This window comes from Amia ocellicauda, chromosome 4 (assembly GCF_036373705.1).
Source record: "Amia ocellicauda isolate fAmiCal2 chromosome 4, fAmiCal2.hap1, whole genome shotgun sequence".
NCBI classification, from domain to species: domain Eukaryota; kingdom Metazoa; phylum Chordata; class Actinopteri; order Amiiformes; family Amiidae; genus Amia; species Amia ocellicauda.
In genome coordinates, this window is record NC_089853.1 from 22,403,687 (window position 1) to 22,422,247 (window position 18,561).

Below are 18,561 nucleotides of genomic sequence, written 5' to 3' on the forward strand. Positions count from 1 at the left end.
TGTGGGTTAGGCTTTGGCTTGATCACACATCACAGATTCACTGCCCTGAAATGTCCATCCTGCCTATCATTAGTCCTGTTCTTGAAGCTCAGAGAAGGTAGGAAGGAAATAGATTAGCACACTTGACCCCTTTAAACCAAAAATATGTTTTTATTGTGAATTTACTGAAACTAAACCCTCATTGATGTGAACAGACACTGGTACTGAAGATGTTTTCATTAATGTCACTTTGGGTGACAGCACTGATTGTCATATGACTGTGGAGAACATGAGTGGCTCTGCTGGCCTCAGTGCATAATTATTAAGTCACAGATATTGCATCATCAGAATGGTGTATACAATTAAAAAGAAGTAGTTGGTCTTTATAAGCACCATTATAAAACCCTTCCATACAGGGCTTATAAATCTAGTTTACAAATGCTTCCATGATTAAAAAAGTAGCATGATTACAGTATACACACACTTAATTTACATGTAGTATAGATATAACTGAGAAAAAGCTATTGAGCTAACTTTGGTTGGTTGCAAAGTAATGGAAATCTTTAGACTGAGTAGAAATTGCATTTATGGCTACCAAGTTTGTAAAATATTACAGTGCATTCATAAATCTAGGATGTCATGTAACTAGCACCAGTTAATATAATAAACTGCTGATCTATTCAGTTGAAAAAAATGGAGAAGCAAAAGTTACAATAAAAAGTCCTTCAAGACAGAGCAAAATCTTCAACTTCTGCTGAATGATGAAAAGTCTCAGCAGCAGTGCCTTCTAGCAACTCAAATGTCCCAGTTAGTGTATCAAGATTCAACATATCATTATACAAAACCTTATTACACAAGATTAGCTTTATTTATAAAAAGCCTGAGAAAGTGGTTGATTTTGCTAAGGATTTGCATCCTGTGTTTTTTCTTTTGTTTTCTGGACATGTAGCAGTACTTTTGCATACTGTAAAATAATAAGATACTGTATCCATGATATGTAGAATCTGCCTGGGAATCAACAATGCAGTCCATCCTTTTTCTTTGGCATAAGCGATGGCATTGCCTTCACGTGCAGTTAATGAAGAACAATTTGCACTTTCATTTTCAACGTGTCTCCCAGCTCCCCTGTGAGGTAGTCTTTGTCATACTTGTCTTGCAGATGAGCCAGTTCCTTCTTTTTGTACAGTGGGATACTGCTGATTTGTAAAGAATAGGTTCCAGGAACCATTTTCTTTTTGGTTAGATGGAGAAAACTTATTCCTTCCTTCTGGTTGATTTTGAAGAAACCTTCATCGTTGCCAAAGTCGATCATGTAGCGAATGTGGTTGTTCAGAGTGTTGAGAGCCGGAATGAAATCCAGGATGTGATCTTTGCTGTTCAGGTCAGTGATGTTGAAGCTGAATATGAGAGTGTCCTCAATATCCACACTGGCCAGGCTGATGGACTCTTGTTCATTCTGTAAATTCAGAGTAAATACAGTTACATTCAGCTGCACTTATTAAAAGTGTGGCATAGCTTGGAAAAAACAACCAATTTTATAAAAAAACATATTTTTTACATTAACTCTGTTAAGATGGTTTCAGTGTTTTCCAGAACCACATCATTAATAAGATGAATATGGTCATTCTGAAAGGGTGACACCCAGAAGGAATATTTTACTAAAGTAAACAACCAGGGCTCCCACCTGAGGAAAAAATACATCATCCACTTTACCTGTGAGTCAGTGAGGACTTCATCTTCAGTTCCATTTGTGCTTCTGCGTCTCCTGCCCTTCTTTGGATAACCATTGATTTTACATTCATAACAGGCCTCGGGCGAGAGAGTGTTGTCATCGGTGTCTCCGCCTACAGCCAGCCCCTGGCCTCCATGTCCAAATCCAACCCCAGATACACAGTGCCTGAAGTGCAGGAGAAACAAGTCATCTTAAAGTCCAAACTGAGCCAAAAAGATCACTGCCATAACGGAGACAAAAACAGCTGTTTGTGTGCTGTTGTTCCACCCAGTCACAGCTGTGCATGTGAGCTTATGCTGAAAACATAGAATGAGTCACTGCTGGTCACTGATCTTTATTATATATCTTCACCCAGGGCAGTAGTGGGCAGGACTGCCCCTGCTAGGAAACAGTCCTGCAGTCTGTGACGGCATCTTCAGTCACCACACTTAAATGGTTTTCAATCTGACAATGATTCTGTTTGGCTACGTAAATGAAAACTCGGCTTGATCAAGAACAAAAAAAACCCTGCTGGACCAGGATCTGGACCAGGATTTGACCCAAACTACTCACTGTTGACTTGTGATAAAGGTGCAGCTGAGAAGAAAAAAATCAAAAACCCACCCTTGTCCTGCTCTGTAGTAACCAGCAGGGCATCCGCAGGTGTAGCCACCATCAGTGTTGGAGCAGCCATAGTTACAGGGGTTTTGAGAGGAAGTGCACTCGTTGATGTCCTGGCAGCCTCCGCTGAACTGCTCGTACTGAAACCCTGTAGGACAGAGGCATCGGAAGCTCCCGAGTGTGTTGTGGCATGAAGCCCCGCCACAAATCTGACTGTTCATGCATTCGTTTTCATCTGTGTAGAAGGAAGAAAAAAACAAAAAGGTTTTAGTGGTATATATTTAACATAGTTATTCAATAATGTCGTCGTCTTTATTTCTGCTGCATCCAGGTTCCGTCTGCAGCCTCCTGTTTTGCAGGTGAGAAAGTAATAAGTAGGTGCTGACACGATGTGTGATGGTAAAACGTTTATACACGGGGAAAATAAGTGAAATCTTTATCAGGCAGTGAAGGATAGACTTTGGACAAAAGCTTCCAATGCAGCTTTTCAGTTCCCTAGCACATAAATGGATTAAACAGAGGAATGGATATGTCTAGACAGTCTGTCTTGGATTGTTTGAAATGTCAAAAGTTTTAGCAAAGGTTAGCGTAATTAAAAGCAGACTCCTCCCCATAGCGGAGTATTGAAGAGAAAGCTACTTTCTGTTCTTACTGCAAATTCCACTGTTTACTTGTTCAAAAGGTGGTCAACTCTTTTTCTTAATTGGTCACTTAATATTAACAAAGTCTTTGCCAGATTTCTAATAATGTATCTTTTACAAATGTATGATGTGTAATGTAACACCCTTGATATTTAAAAGCACCAATAGTTATTTTTATTTGTTTGTTTGTTACAAATTTCTGTCTGGAAAATGATCATTAACATACACTTAAAAAGCCAGGGAAAGGCTACATTGACCTCTGATGTCATGTTTATGCATTCATAAAATAAAAGCTGAATGAGGTTTGTCTGAAGTTATTCCACGCTTTCTTTTTTTAAACTGTCAGTATACCTTTTTTATCAGTGTTAATTATTTTAACCATGAAAACTAGAGATTTTATTTCCAAGGAGAGGAAGTGCAATCAGACACTTTCACCTTCATTTAAATTCATTTCAAGCCCGAGAAACATAATTCCCATCTATCTACATTACTTCATAGTCCAGAGTGCAATTAGCAGAGCACTGGTGAGGGTGGGAAGCTTCAAGTCACACACTGTTTATTTGGCTTGCCATACCGCAATGGCTCCCTGTGCATACTAATAGTATTATCAGTGAAGGTTGCATTTATCCTCCTACCAACGACTGTACGTTTCACAGGATGTGTGCGTGGTCTGCGTCTGTCCTGTGTTAGTACATCGTTATCAGTAAGCTGAGCTGATGAACAAAATTGGAATGGTATAATAGTAAAAATTCAGAAAAACAAGTCACCTAGAGACTGACTTACCCACACACTGATTCCACTGGTAGTGCTGAAGGTAACCTTGTGGGCAGCTGCACCTGTATCCTCCAACCAGGTTCTGACAGCCGTACTGGCATCGGTGGCTCCCATCACACTCATTGACGTCTGTGAAGAGAGGCATGGTAGAAGCAGCGGGAACAGGTTAATTAGTGTGACCAAAACCCCCAAATATAATTTGTTCAGAACTACTCTCACCACAGTCTTCCTTACTCCACATATAGAAATATACACTTAGTGATTTCTTAACACATAAGTATTTATGCTTTTTTTAAATGTTTTTTTTGTTTGTACTTTAACATTGTGCATGACTCACTATTAAAACTTGTGTTGATGATAAATACAGCTGTCAGAATGCTGTGAAACCTACATAGCATGACAAGTTCTAAATCCTTTTTACAACAACTAAATCAAAAAAGATTTGATAGTCTAAACACTTTGTTTTATTTACAGTACAGAGTATAACATGAAGTCCCAGCTTGTCACTCATAATATAAATCCTCTGCAATGAGCAGAGCTGTTAAAAACTCAAGTCTGATACTGAAGCCTTCCCTTTTTATACTACTTTAATAAAATAGCCAATAAATAATTTATTTACACCTCTCTATCGGAGCTTTCCTATTTTGACTGCCCTCCCTGTATTCTTTCTTTCTTGTAATTCATCTCCTTTCTTCGAAGCAGAGCCAAAACCATAGAAGTGTAAAACAATTTTCCTAATGAATCAGAAAGTTTAACTGTTTTCAACACCTAGCAGCTCATCAAAGGTCAATTTAGCCCTCAAAAAACACAAAGAATGTTCCTTCTGTAATCTCTAACACATGACCCACCGCTGCTAATAATTTTAATAAAGCAATATTCTGTTACCCTACAGTCAGTGAACACAGGAAAAGGATTGCTTCAGGACACTCTTTGTGATGAGGTCATTTGAACTTGAATCAGTCCATCAGTCCATCCATGTGTCTATCTAGCTGTTTATCAATAATTGGGCAAAGATGACCATTAAAAATGGTAACTGATCCAAAAATTCTGGAATTAGATTATTACTTATGATTGAAGACTGGAGTTCTCTCTAGTACACTAGAGTATTTAACAGCAATATTACACCCACCTTCACAGTTTTGTGCACTCTGGTCCAGTAAGTATCCACGCTGACACTCACAGCTGAAGCTCCCTGGAGTATTCTGACAAACTCCTTTAGCTCCACACAGCCCTGGGTCTGTGGCACATTCGTTATTATCTGGGAGGAAATAATAAGGTTCATGGTAATTCATGGTAATTAGGTTAACTTGCATTGAATGTATATTTTCCCCAGGGATCAAGGCAAACACATAGAACACATTATTCACTACAAATTTATTGCACAGTACAGACAGATTACTATAAGGTTATCCATTGTAACTGGAGAGAAAAAAATGTTTCCTCTCTATTATTTATCTCTGTATTTTGTATTTATATACTGACTCAATATTCAATATTAAGTGAGAAGTCTTTTGACTTGTGATTGAATATAGGTCCCTCATTGAACCCGACTGATATCTTGCCGGTGATTCTCCAGAACTCACTGCTCATCATTGCAGCTCATTGGGATAATTTTAAATAACCCTCACTGTGGTCAGTTTAGGGTTTGAAACCGACTGTCTCTTCCATTAACAAAAAGGCATCCAATACCATTGAAATACTCATGCTACATTCTGGCACAAACATCATCTGGAAGTCTAAACGTTTTATGGAGTGAACATCTGAAAATGCAGTTTCATCAGATCAAAGAGTCCTTGCCACAATCTAATAATCCTGGTTTTGAAATTCCTTTATGGCAACTGAAGCCAGTTTCAGAACTGAAACAAAATGGTTTTAATTCAACTGACCATCAGCTATTCTCCCTGGTCTTTTTCAAAATAATCTGTTACAGTTTTTCATATTTAAGTATTCTATCATGTTGTGCGTTTGCAACCAAGTCTTATTTTCAATGTTAAGAAGGCTGAAATAGTGGGATCGAAATGGTTATCTATACTAAGAAATGTAAACATTGAAGTCTATTTAGATTTGCTTGGTCTGAAGAAACTGTAAAGTCTGGAGCTAACTCTTTATTGCTGTCTAGAGAATTCCTATTTAATCAGATTCCTAGGAAAAGCGGAGTGTATATCTAAAGTCTAATTTATTTGTTATTGTTTTTAATGCAGTTTAGCTGATATAAGTGAAAAGCCTGAGGCTCCAGTTTAATGGATCCATTAAGTAAGCACCATGCATCTGTGTGGTAATTTGCTTGGTCTCCGGTAAGTGGGGCCATGCATTCCTCTACCCGTCCCACCTGCTACACGTCACATTGTAAAGCGTTTTCTATAAATTGTGTTCACTTTGCCATTGTTAATCTTTACTGTTGTTTGAAGGGATTACTTTCATTCTGATCCCCAGTGACACATCTGTTTTCAGCCTAATTAGGATATGAAACGACATTCCAGATTTTTTTTCGGCACACCTTCACATAATTGTCTAAAATAATATTTAGAACTTTATGGAATATTTATGTATTATATTAAAAAAATAGCTGTGTGACTGCATCCAGCTATTGAAAGCCTCTCTGCCATTCAGATGATTGTTGTATAATGTTTACTTAATTTCAAGTGTTGGAGGCTTAAGTCATGGGAGCTGCAGCAAAGCTTGGCAATGTTCTAGATATCCATGGCAACAGACAGCTTAGTGCTCCATAACAAGTAATAGTTAAGTTGCCATAACTACAAGACATCCAAGCTCAATTTGATTTCTAGGGATCAAACTGAGATTATTAACTGCAAAAACATCTAAGATATTATTTTAGGGGGGTTGAAAAGCCGAGAAACGAGGTGCCATTGAAAGCACATGAGCCTGTCTGTCCTCCATCAACACACAGCGGCAGTACTCGAGGCGTGTGCATGACTTCCTTACCAATGCAGGCCATGTGGTGCTGGGTGAAGCCAGGGGGACACTTGCAGGTGAACCCACCGATGGTGTTGACGCACAGAAACTGGCAGTTGTGCTGTTTAGTGGAGCACTCGTCAAGGTCTGGAATACAAGAGAAAAATGGAGGGCGAACCTTAGACACCTTTTAACATGTCTGTGGACCCCTATGTGGGTCCTAACAATATCATCCTTTTGAAAGTAAAGATGACATGCAACTTGTGCGGTCAGCCCCCCAGCACCCAGTCCGCAAAGCTTTAGCAGGAGAGCGAGAAATCCTCAACACTAAAAGATGATCCCCGCTCATGGGAGGGTTGAATCCTGTACCAAGTTCACAGAGAGATGACAATACCATGATGAGCTCACACACTAGTAGCCCCGTTGCACTTTCTGCACTGAAGCTACTTCCAGATAGGAACATAGTCAGCACCCCTTATATAAGGCCGACGACGGAAGTAACCTGAATGTATTTCAGACAATTGCTCCTAAACAGTATCGTGTCATACGCAAAAAGGTGTTGAGAAAGTCCAGCAAGAATTAATATACTAGTTGATGATAATTACGGTGGAAAAGTAATGGGAAATGATGTATAATGTGATATTAACAACAACAAAAATGGATAAAGTCATCAAGACATTGATGAATGAATGAATAAATATAAGATGGATCTGCACTAATGAAAATCCCAGTAGAGAAGCAGAGACATTGCTCCCATTGCTCCCAAAATGGTGACTGCAGATGCCAAGGAACATAAACTACTGTATTAGCAAGTGCACAAGCCTGCGCCAGTTTAAGATGGGACTGTCATAAATTAATCACAACCGTGAAGATTTAACAAACCATAAGGGGACTGAGAGAGAAACTTGTTTATAACCAATGTGTATTTTTCCCATCTGTCACTGATACACATAAACCAACAAAGCACACACTACAAATTTAATCATTTTTCTTTAATACTTCATTATTTATATATAGTGATTAGTGCAATGTCGAAATAATTAAACCTTTCCATGGGACACCAGAAGTCACATCTTCTGCAAGCTAAACATGTATTTTGCCATGGGAAGAATAACTAGAATTCCTAGTGCAGCAACTGTAGTTCTCCATGCTTTCAGCAGAGCAGAGCATCGGGCAATCAGCCCAGTGACTTCCCTGCCAAATACTTAACTTATAATTAGGTCAACTGAAATTGCAGTGCAACGTGTAGAAAGAGACTCCTCCCTGAGGTATAAAATGATATTACCTACAATAACAAATGGCTTATGGCTTATGGACAATGGCTACGTAGGTTTTACCATCCTGTCGGCCAAAATGGTAGGGTTGTGTTCAATTCACAAATGGCACACAATCACTGAAAATAAATAATGTGTTACCTTTACAACTCTTGCCATCTTCCTGTAGAATGTAGCCCCTTGGACAGGAACATAGGTACCCTCCTTCACTGTTTTTACAGATGAAATTGCATGGTTTTGGTGACTGAACGCATTCATCAATATCTGTAAATTGGTGGGGGGAAAAATTGTGTAGATCAGAAAACCAAATCAATATTCACTAGATTTCTATTTCCATGAAATTGCCCTTACCCACACATGTTGTCCCAGTGATATCAGTGGTATATCCAGGTTTGCAAATACAGCCATAGGAACCAATATTGTTCACACACTGCCCGTTTCGACACAGACCCCCAATCACGTGGCATTCATCGATGTCTAGGTTAAAAAAATAATACAAATAAAAATATATAATTATCTGATTGATCTGAATAGCATGGACAGCAAAGAGGTAGACAAGTAAAAATAAAGTTACATCAGCCCCTGACTCCTTGTTTGCATTACCTCTCCCATCAGTGGTGTATCCAGGACCAAGGGGACACATTTTCTTGTACTGAGTGGTTCCAGGCAGGGGACAGATCTCGCAGCTGGACCCCCAGCCCCGGCCCCCATCGCAGCAGCACTCAGACTTGGTCACCAGGTTCCGGCTGCTGGACGTCATCTGGCACAGGCTCTGCAGCACCTCCGTGAAGCAGAAGCCCTGACGGTTGTCTGTAAGGAGGCAGAATTCGGAGCTCACACACCAGCCGCTTCAGACACTGGCTGTGATCAATTTATTTGCGTAAACTCTCTCATTGCAAGTTGAAGTTAAGTTTAGCCAAAAGGACAAAATAATGTAACAAAAGTGGGATGAAAATGAAATTATGTTTCAGTACTAGCAGATATGAATTAATGAAGCTAAAGTAAAATTCCAGTTAACACCCTGTTGGGTAAGAAAGAAGTGCGAGTCAAAAGAAATGACAAGGGGAAGAAAGTGCTCCTGTTTAATATATGCTCTACAATATGGACCATCTTATGATTTACCATTTGAGTCCCTTTAAATCAATCTTGGCCCGTCTGAAACGGGTTCAACACAGATAAAGATGTTTAGCACAGACAGAAGTATGGTTATTGTACATTAAAGAAATATCAGATTTACCAATGCAATCAGTCTTCCTGGAGCTCACTGTAAATCCTTCATGACAAGCACATTCGTAGCTGCCCACTACGTTCACACAACGACCGTTCTCACAGATGCCTGGTTTAGCAGAACATTCATTCAAATCTGTTGAAAAATAGAGCTGTTAGAAATATAGAAAGGAAAGAAGAAGCAACACAACAAACACACATACACACAAATATATATACACATAGTTCATTAAATATATATTTATATGTACAGAAAATTCCCCAAGATTAATTCACTGTGATGCAATGCTTACCTTTCATATAGATGGAATTTTATTAATATCAGCTGTTATTGTTACGAAGGCCTTTCACAAATAAAACTATAATACCGAGCACAGTGAGAATCATGATAATCAAAACTTGTTTTTGGCAGGAATGCCCCCAAAACTGAAGGCATATAGTTTCATTGTTGGAATATAGTTTTGTCGTTACTCTTCTGCAGCATTAAAGTTTATTAAAAAGCAGGGTTTATGTTTGAGTTAATCTTAAAGTAATGCGACAGGATAATAATGTTTTTGCACATGTTATATTGGGAAGGTCATTAAGAATCAGGGATAGTTTTCTGAGCCAGGTTCTAGCTCTCTCTACCACTATCAAAATAATGAAATTAATGCCTTACCCATGCAACCTTCTCCATTAGGTTGACGCACATAACCTGGAGGGCAGATACACATGTAGGTGCCGATCAGATTCTTGCACAACATCCCTCTTGTTTCACAGTCATCAATACCGTCTTCACACTCGTTTTGGTCTGAAACAGAAAATACAATATCACCGTGTGTGCGTACTAAAGGTGCTCTAGGCCTGCACTGCACTAGGCTGTTACCACTGTTATGTCTTTGTTATGGATTTAAAAGCATTATCTAATATGGATTTATAAGCACTCTGAGTGAAATGTAATCTACTCCCCAAACAAAATGTCCTGGTCTATGACATCTGTTTAAAAATGGAGCTAATTTATATTCTGTTTATACGTTCAATGTAAATAATATCTTATAGCGGAGACAGTGAAGGATCCAACCTGCTAAAGCTTTACAGTGTTAACTGTTAATTCCCAGAGAGTACAGGCCGACATACCACATCGAATAGATGACAGGCTTTTACCTCCTCAGTCAGGCTCTCCTGTTCGACCCTGTTCATTAACTATGAACAAACTATAGTTCATCACTGTTATGCTAGTGTGGAGTAGTGCTTAGGGCTCTAGACTCTGGAGTGGAGGGTTGTGGATTCAGTCCTAGGTGGGAGACACTGCTTTTGTACCCTTGAGTGAGGTACTTTACCTAAATTGCTCCAGCTATATTAATGGGTAATTGTATGTAAAAATTACATGATATATGTTGTAAGTGTGTCTGCTAAGAAATATAATTATAATAATATCTGCTGTGTGAAAGTGATTTTTGGGCAGCTCCCGTTGTTCTTGTTGTTCATCACATATGTTTTATTACAATAATTGCGAAACAGTCTCCTATTGCCACACCATACGTGAAGAGAGTGAGCTGGGATTGAACTACCAGGATCAGAATAACTTGAATGGTAAAGAAGACTCACCTCTGCACATTCTCCGGTCTTCTCTGAGGACATACCCGCTGGGGCATTTACACTCGTAGGATCCGACCGTGTTGACGCAGCGGAAGGCACACAGCAGGGGGTTCTGAGAACATTCGTTCACATCTAGCAGACAATCAATTCAGACAGGTTTGTGGAGTTTCTGTGGAAGGCTAATGTGGTTGAAGTTTTTTTTTTTGGGGGGGGGGTTGCCTTACAAAATAAATAATTTGGAATTAACCTAGGATGCTTCATAAAATAAAATATTAATTCAATAAATATAAATACAAGGATATCACATGCTACCAATCTATGTGTTTTGTTTTAATAAAGAAAATAAAATTTCCCAAGAAAATTCTGCTGGAAGTTGGCCAATTTCTAAATTGCCAAACACCTGTGAAACAAATTCTCCTCCTGTACAGAGTGTGTGTCTTTCTTTTATGAAGGCATCTTGAACAAGCATTACCCTGCTCATGAATACACCACATGTCTTGGTGAATAATGGAAGAGAAAAATCAAACTGTACCTTCACAGGTCATCATGGGTCCTGGCTCAAAGCCGTCATCACATGTACATTCAAAAGCTCCAATAACATTTGTACATGTCCCATTACCACAAGGATTGCCCAGTTCACACTCATTGATATCTAAGAAAATCAAACCAAAAATCTTAATGTAATTAGTCCTATCAAGTTATGAAAAATAGCAACGCAGTTAAAATCTGGAGGATCCAAAAAGAGTTGTGTACCCCTAGAGAGAAGGGACGAATCTACCCAAACTCACCTGCACAGTTTATACCAGAATAATCCACTCGAAAACCAAAAGGACATTCACATCGGAATGAGCCATCTGTGTTAATGCACTGCCCATTCTTACAGATGTCTGGACTCGTGGCGCACTCATCGATATCTGGATTCCGTCAGATAAAAATATAAATACATACATACATACATCAATAAATAACTTTTAAATGTGTACACTTCACAATAAAGTTATGTATAAAGGAACTGCTGTCGTAAAGATGCATTACCTAATAAAAATATTTTGAATAATAATAATACTAATATTAATACTACTACTATTATTAAAATAGGATTCTGAATTGTTCTTACCAACAGGTTGGTTATCTTTATCCACGATCTGGCCAGGAGCATGACACAGTAACTCAAAGGCCTCTAAAATGAAATACATCTTGCACTTGAACCAGGAAATTATGACAGATGCATGCTTGTATATCCTTGTATAAAACAGCTGCAAAACTGTAGGTGTCTAATGAGTTAAACCCCACATGAGCCTGCGCTACCATGTTGTATCAAGCATTAAATTATTCATCGCCCTGGATGAGGGCGTCTGCTAAGAAATAAATAATATATAAATTGCATTTACAAAGGGAAGTATACGCCACTTTTCTAAAACAGGGTGTTAACATCAGATTCACTATACATCTACAAAAACATGCACACATTTGCACTCAGAGGAATGCAGTACAATGGTGAGAGAATCTCTTACAATTTGATCCTGTACAACTGTACAGAGCTTTTATTAACTCAAGCCAGGAAACAGCCCTGTGATGAAGGTTTATGGCAGCATGATAGGTGTACGCACTCTGGTCCTTTGTGGGACAGATCTCACAGGGGTCACCCCAGCCCTGGCCTGGCATGGCACTGCAGCAACAGATTCCCTTGGTTGTGTTTTCAGGCAGGGGAGCAACGCACCTCCTATTCTCAAACTTGGAAAAGCAGTAGCTTTTTCGAACATCTGTAGGGTTGCAAAACATCTGTATTAAACAATGTGACAGTGGCCAACGTTATTTGAACCTCCCAGGCCCTTTCGTGCTGGTCTATAAGGAGCAGACCCATTTCTGTAATTTAATCGTCATATTTTGTCCTACAGTGCTTTAATCAAAGAGAAAGCAACGTACTTATTATCTCCTTATTACTGTTTCAGTATGACATTCATGAAGGAGTCAAATTTTATTTTATCCGCAAATATACAAAGAATGCAGCGCTGGATATTATTAGAAAGATACACTGTTCATTCCAGAACTGTTTACAGATTTTCATATTAGCCTGACTAACACAACACGGCCCTAATTTTCTGCTCAAAACATCCCATACAGATGACATACAGTCACTTTGTCTTAAAGAAGCAAATGAGGAAATCTGAACAGTCACTCCCTTTCAGCAGATGATGTCACTATGTTTGAGGGGAAACTCCCAATAAATCTCATGACCATCCTTTAAACTTTGTAGGTGAGCAAATGGAAAACAGCAATTAGCATAGTTTTTACAGACTCTGGGGTAAAGCAACTACAGATTGAAACTGCAAAGTTACACATCTGGATATTGTTAATGTCGTTATATCCTAATCGACCAACATAAAAACCTAATTCTTCTAATAAACTTTACAGAAATGATCATTATATGATGTGATGCGTCATAACAATACAAATATTTATATTTCGATGATGACTATTTTTAAGATTATCCTTAAAGGGGAACACACATCTTTACGTGTTTGCTATAGTGTACAAATAAGATGTATAGCACTCTGCTAGATGCATCTAAAGTAACTTTTAAAAACTTTAAAATGTAAAACTTACCAAATAGTGGCAGATGTCAAAAGTCAGCATGTATACATGCTGGCTTTTGACATAAATTTGACAATACATGCTAACGATAATAGGAGTCTCTAGTAATGTACAGAAACTCCATTTAGCAATACTTTATTTTTCAATTGAAACTAAATGACTTCCAGGCAGGCTGAAACTCACCAAGACACCGTCTCCCAGAAGAAGAGAGCTCAAAACCTTCAGGACACAGGCACTTGAAACTCCCCACAGTATTGGAACAGGTGCCAAAAGTACAGATATCTGGGCTCTGTGCACATTCATCAATATCTACAAAACAGGGATCATGCTGTTATACAGGGACCCACGCAAACCAGCCATTGTACGAGCAGTGTATCTACGTATAGTGAATTTCTCTTGAGTGAGGTAGGATGGCAGTTCATTTCAGAACAAAGTGGAGGCCTATTCCATGACGTTTGTTCAATGCTGCAAAAACAATTCTAACATAAAAAGGTAGTGCTATGCTACCTACATGACTTTAATGACCAAACTAATTAACAAACAGCTTATTAATATAATTACATTTTAATACAATAAACAATACGGGGCCACTTCAATAATTCATGCAATATTTTGGCGATCAATCAATGCATAAGACTTGATGCAGTGCAGATTCAACCACTGAACAAGATCCAAATCATTGCAGTTCATCTATGAACATTGCTTGGGCTTCCTGAGTCAGAGATGATTGTAGCATTACAAAGCCACAGCACATTTTTTGCTATAATTTTGTAGAGTCAGGTGCAGTTCTCCCAGAGTGCTTCTCTTTGGAGAACGGTTTCATTTACAGAGTGTTTAGCCTGTCACGACACACCAAAACACATGTGCCTGAAAGGGATTTATTTCTGTTAAAATACACTACCTTAGGTGTTAGAATGAAAGTCTTCTTTTCAATGTAAAGGACAGTGCACAGCAAAGGTCCCAAAAAAGGCTGACACACCATTTTCATTTCTCTGTACATACCTACACCTAGAAGATTTGTAATAATTCATAATCACATCACTGTGATTGAATGGTTAGGTGCACTTGCTATTTATTTTCATAGTCTAATTTTGTTTATTTCAAGAGGTGATTGGTTTTGTCAATCCAAACCCCAAATGCAAACAAAAAAAACTCCCAACTGCTTAGATTTACTGCCATTTCAATAAGTCTTACCTGGTTGATAAGAAAATGTAAAAATGTATTTGTTAAAAATATACATCGTTAGACTTTTTTTATCTCCTTGTTATACACTTATTTTTACTACAAGCATGCTGGAAGAATGTGTCTTTTATCGTATCAACATTATTGCCATTTTTACCTTCACATGTCTCATCTTTTAAGTAGTAACCAGAGGGGCAGATACACCTGTAGCTGCCATCTAAATTCTGACAGGTGCCAGGGCCACATCTTCCAGGGTTCACAGCGCACTCATTGATATCTGGGAAATTAAAACAAACAGTTATATAATGCTACACAAAATCATGTTTCTGATGCAAATTAGAGCAGCATAGACAAATTCCATGTGTTGTTTGAAGCCATACACGCCGTCATCTCTAAGGTATTCTTCACAGCCAAGACGATTGGCATTTCTGCAGTTTGTACATGTATTCGTTTAAAATTTGAGTCAGCAGTGCAGAGTATCAACCCTAAAATATGTGATTTTGTTGGATACTAAAAATGTAGTAGAGAAACAGTTTTATTTGTCTATGAAAACTGCACTAACAAAATATACCAGTTTATCCCCTAAACTGTTACTAGTAAGAGTAACATATATACGCCATTTATTAAAGATTTCTGAATGTCTAATTAAACCTGAAATCTTTAAAGTGAAAACCTATCGAGTTTATATATATTTATTGATTTAAACTCCTGGATATTTACAGTGAGGGAAAAAAGTATTTGATCCCCTGCTGATTTTGTACGTTTGCCCACTGACAAAGAAATGATCAGTCTATAATTTTAATGGTAGGTGTATTTTAACAGTGAGAGACAGAATAACAGCAAAAAAATACAGAAAAACACATTTCAAAAAAGTTATAAATTGATTTGCATGTTAATGAGGGAAATAAGTATTTGATCCCCTATCAATCAGCAAGATTTCTGGCTCCCAGGTGTCTTTTATACAGGTAACGAGCTGAGATTAGGAGCACTCTCTTAAAGGGAGTGCTCCTAATCTCAGCTTGTTACCTGTATAAAAGACACCTGTCCACAGAAGCAATCAATCAATCAGATTCCAAACTCTCCACCATGGCCAAGACCAAAGAGCTGTCCAAGGATGTCAGGGACAAGATTGTAGACCTACACAAGGCTGGAATGGGCTACAAGACCATCGCCAAGCAGCTTGGTGAGAAGGTGACAACAGTTGGTGCGATTATTCACAAATGGAAGAAACACAAAATAAAATCAAAAAATCTCACCTCGTGGAGTTTCAATGATCATGAGAACGGTGAGGAATCAGCCCAGAACTACACGGGAGGATCATGTTAATGATCTCAAAGCAGCTGGGACCATAGTCACCAAGAAAACAATTGGTAACACACTACGCCTTGAAGGACTGAAATCCTGCAGCGCCCGCAAGGTCCCCCTGCTCAAGAAAGTACATGTACAGGCCCGTCTGAAGTTTGCCAACATCTGACTGATTTAGAGGAGAACTGGGTGAAAGTGTTGTGGTCAGATGAGACCAAAATCAAGCTCTTTGGCATAAACTCAACTCGCCGTGTTTGGAGGAGGAGGAATGACCCCAAGAACACCATCCCCACCGTCAAACATGGAGGTGGAAACATTATGCTTTGGGGGTGTTTTTCTGCTAAGGGGACAGGACAACTGCACTGCATCAAAAGGACGATGGACAGGGCCATGTACCGTCAAATCTTGGGTGAGAACCTCCTTCCCTCAGCCAGGGCATTGAAAATGGGTCGTGGATGGGTATTCCAGCATGACAATGACCCAAAACACACAGCCAAGGCAACAAAGGAGTGGCTCAAGAAGAAGCACATTAAGGTCCTGGAGTGGCCTAGCCAGTCTCCAGACCTTAATCCCATAGAAAATCTGTGGAGGGAGTTGAAGGTTCGAGTTGCCAAACGTCAGCCTCGCAACCTTAATGACTTGGAGAGGATCTGCAAAGAGGAGTGGGACAAAATCCCTCCTGAGATGTGTGCAAACCAGGTGGCCAACTACAAGAAACGTCTGACTTCTGTGATTGCCAACAAGGGTTTTGCCACCAAGTACTAAGTTGAAGGGGTCAAATACTTATTTCCCTCATTAACATGCAAATCAATTTATAACTTTTTTGAAATGCATTTTTCTGGATTTTGTTGTTGTTATTCTGTCTCTCACTGTTAAAATACACCTACCATTAAAATTATAGACTGATCATTTCTTTGTCAGTGGGCAAACGTACAAAATCAGCAGGGGATCAACTACTTTTTTCCCCCACTGTAGATCGGCATTTCAAATTAGAAATCAGATACAGATTTAGATTATTTTATTTTATGTTGTAATGCAAAGGACCACACATACAGTACACACAAATCAGTAAACCTATTATAGACTATAATCGCAATGTGAGCTCATCATTACGGTGAATTGGACTCATTATATTGTTGTAATTCATTGTTAACAATAGGGTGAGTGATCATTAGTTCTAAAGTAAGTGATTTTTAAGCTTTTTAAGGTTTAAACATATCTACAAAACACCTTCAGCCTACATACCAATGCAAATCCTGTTATCAGGAGTGAGCTCATAGCCATCACGACACACACATCGGAAGGATCCTACAGTATTGAAACAGTCGCCATTCCTGCAGAGACCCCTCTGAGTGGAGCACTCATCCGTATCTAAAAGAGAGGAGGTGAAAGTAATAAACAATAACATTACCTAGTGGAAGGCACTGAAGTGTTCAAGAAACATTTCCTCTACAACACTGATCTGAGAAAAATAAATCTTCAAACATGCTTTTTAAACAAATAATTAATTTGCCCATTGATAGTGGAAATCACTTTACATTATATCCTTTAGCTGAAAAAAATCAGAACAAATCACACTGTTGGGAGGAGTGTACTTACCTATGCAGTCATCATTGTGAGACAGCTGGAAGCCAGGGTAACACAGACAGTTGTAAGAGCCAACCGTGTTTTTACAGGTTCCATTTCCACATGGTTGTCTTTCACACTCATCAACATCTGCAACAACAGCAAAGCTTATCAGACGCTTTCATCCTAAAACAAATCTGGTGTGTTTTACAATAGTCATAGTACTTCAGTCCAATAATCTCATCAGAAAGGGGAATCAATTGTGTATATTTAATTTGCTTTTTATATTTATATACTTTTTATTTTCTTTCTTTCTTTCTGTCTTTCTTTCTTTCATATATTGTGCAATTGCTCCAACTGGTCATGCCGTCATTTATATTTAAAAACTCAAACATCGTGTTAATGAGGATTTCAACAAGGTCTTCAGAGCTCAATTACCTACCAATGCACATGGATGAATCTGGAGTTGCTTTAAATCCATTGTGGCAGATGCAGTGATAGCTTCCAACTGTGTCAATACACTGCCCATGGCTACATATAGTGGGATTTTCAAAACATTCATTGCGATCTAAAGGCAGAAAAAATAAAATAAATGCATACAAAAAAGAAAATACAGACCTTTCATCTTATTTTATTCTTATGCCAAATTAATATATACATCAATACTTAACCAAATCCATAATGTATGTATCTTTTAATGTTATTCCTAATAGTCCTGAACAACCTTTGGCTGCATTCCAGCTGGGATACTTGAAGAAACAATTATTTTAAAGTTTGGTTTTCAAGCTTCATTGGCTTGTGTATTTAACAGGATTTGGTACCTATATTGGCTCCATTCCTGATTGCATTTTCATTGCATATAAAAGAAGGAAGAATAACAGGAACTAAACAAGCCTCGTATTACACTGAAACCATTTAGTCCTCTTTACAGGCTGTTGCTGAGCTTTTCCTGTGAAAATGCGGTGTTGTTTTTGTAAGGGGACTGAAACAAAAGGCTTGGAAACCCATTGGTTACTCATTGAAGTGTTTATCTGAGACAATGCAATGTGCTTGTAGGTTTAAAACATTTTCCCTCCTTTTCCTTCTGATTTCACACAGAACTATAAAGAAAAGCTAACGGAACATTTTCTGTTCAGTGTTGTTTATTTTTTTGGCCTCTTTCCCATTTGTAATTTATTTCTCTTCACAAACATTT

The 18,561-nt window shown here is 38.5% G+C and overlaps 1 protein-coding gene across 1 annotated transcript in view; it reads right to left on the reverse strand.

Moving 5' to 3' along the window:
• Positions 1-130: 130 nt before the first annotated feature.
• fbn1 (fibrillin 1) overlaps positions 131-18,561 on the reverse strand; it is a 70,801-nt gene continuing 52,370 nt past the window's right edge. The window contains exons 45-65 of the mRNA XM_066701402.1: positions 17,809-17,934; positions 17,400-17,516; positions 17,046-17,171; positions 14,653-14,772; positions 13,497-13,622; positions 12,329-12,481; positions 11,836-11,898; positions 11,507-11,632; positions 11,251-11,370; positions 10,728-10,850; positions 9,799-9,930; positions 9,151-9,276; positions 8,517-8,723; positions 8,265-8,390; positions 8,055-8,177; positions 6,670-6,786; positions 4,856-4,984; positions 3,736-3,855; positions 2,315-2,546; positions 1,693-1,876; positions 131-1,435 (exon numbers count right to left, since the gene is read on the reverse strand). Coding sequence (XP_066557499.1) covers positions 1,055-1,435; positions 1,693-1,876; positions 2,315-2,546; positions 3,736-3,855; positions 4,856-4,984; positions 6,670-6,786; positions 8,055-8,177; positions 8,265-8,390; positions 8,517-8,723; positions 9,151-9,276; positions 9,799-9,930; positions 10,728-10,850; positions 11,251-11,370; positions 11,507-11,632; positions 11,836-11,898; positions 12,329-12,481; positions 13,497-13,622; positions 14,653-14,772; positions 17,046-17,171; positions 17,400-17,516; positions 17,809-17,934 — 3,077 coding nt within the window. The 3' untranslated portion in view covers positions 131-1,054. The remainder of the gene's footprint in view (positions 1,436-1,692; positions 1,877-2,314; positions 2,547-3,735; positions 3,856-4,855; positions 4,985-6,669; positions 6,787-8,054; positions 8,178-8,264; positions 8,391-8,516; positions 8,724-9,150; positions 9,277-9,798; positions 9,931-10,727; positions 10,851-11,250; positions 11,371-11,506; positions 11,633-11,835; positions 11,899-12,328; positions 12,482-13,496; positions 13,623-14,652; positions 14,773-17,045; positions 17,172-17,399; positions 17,517-17,808; positions 17,935-18,561) is intronic.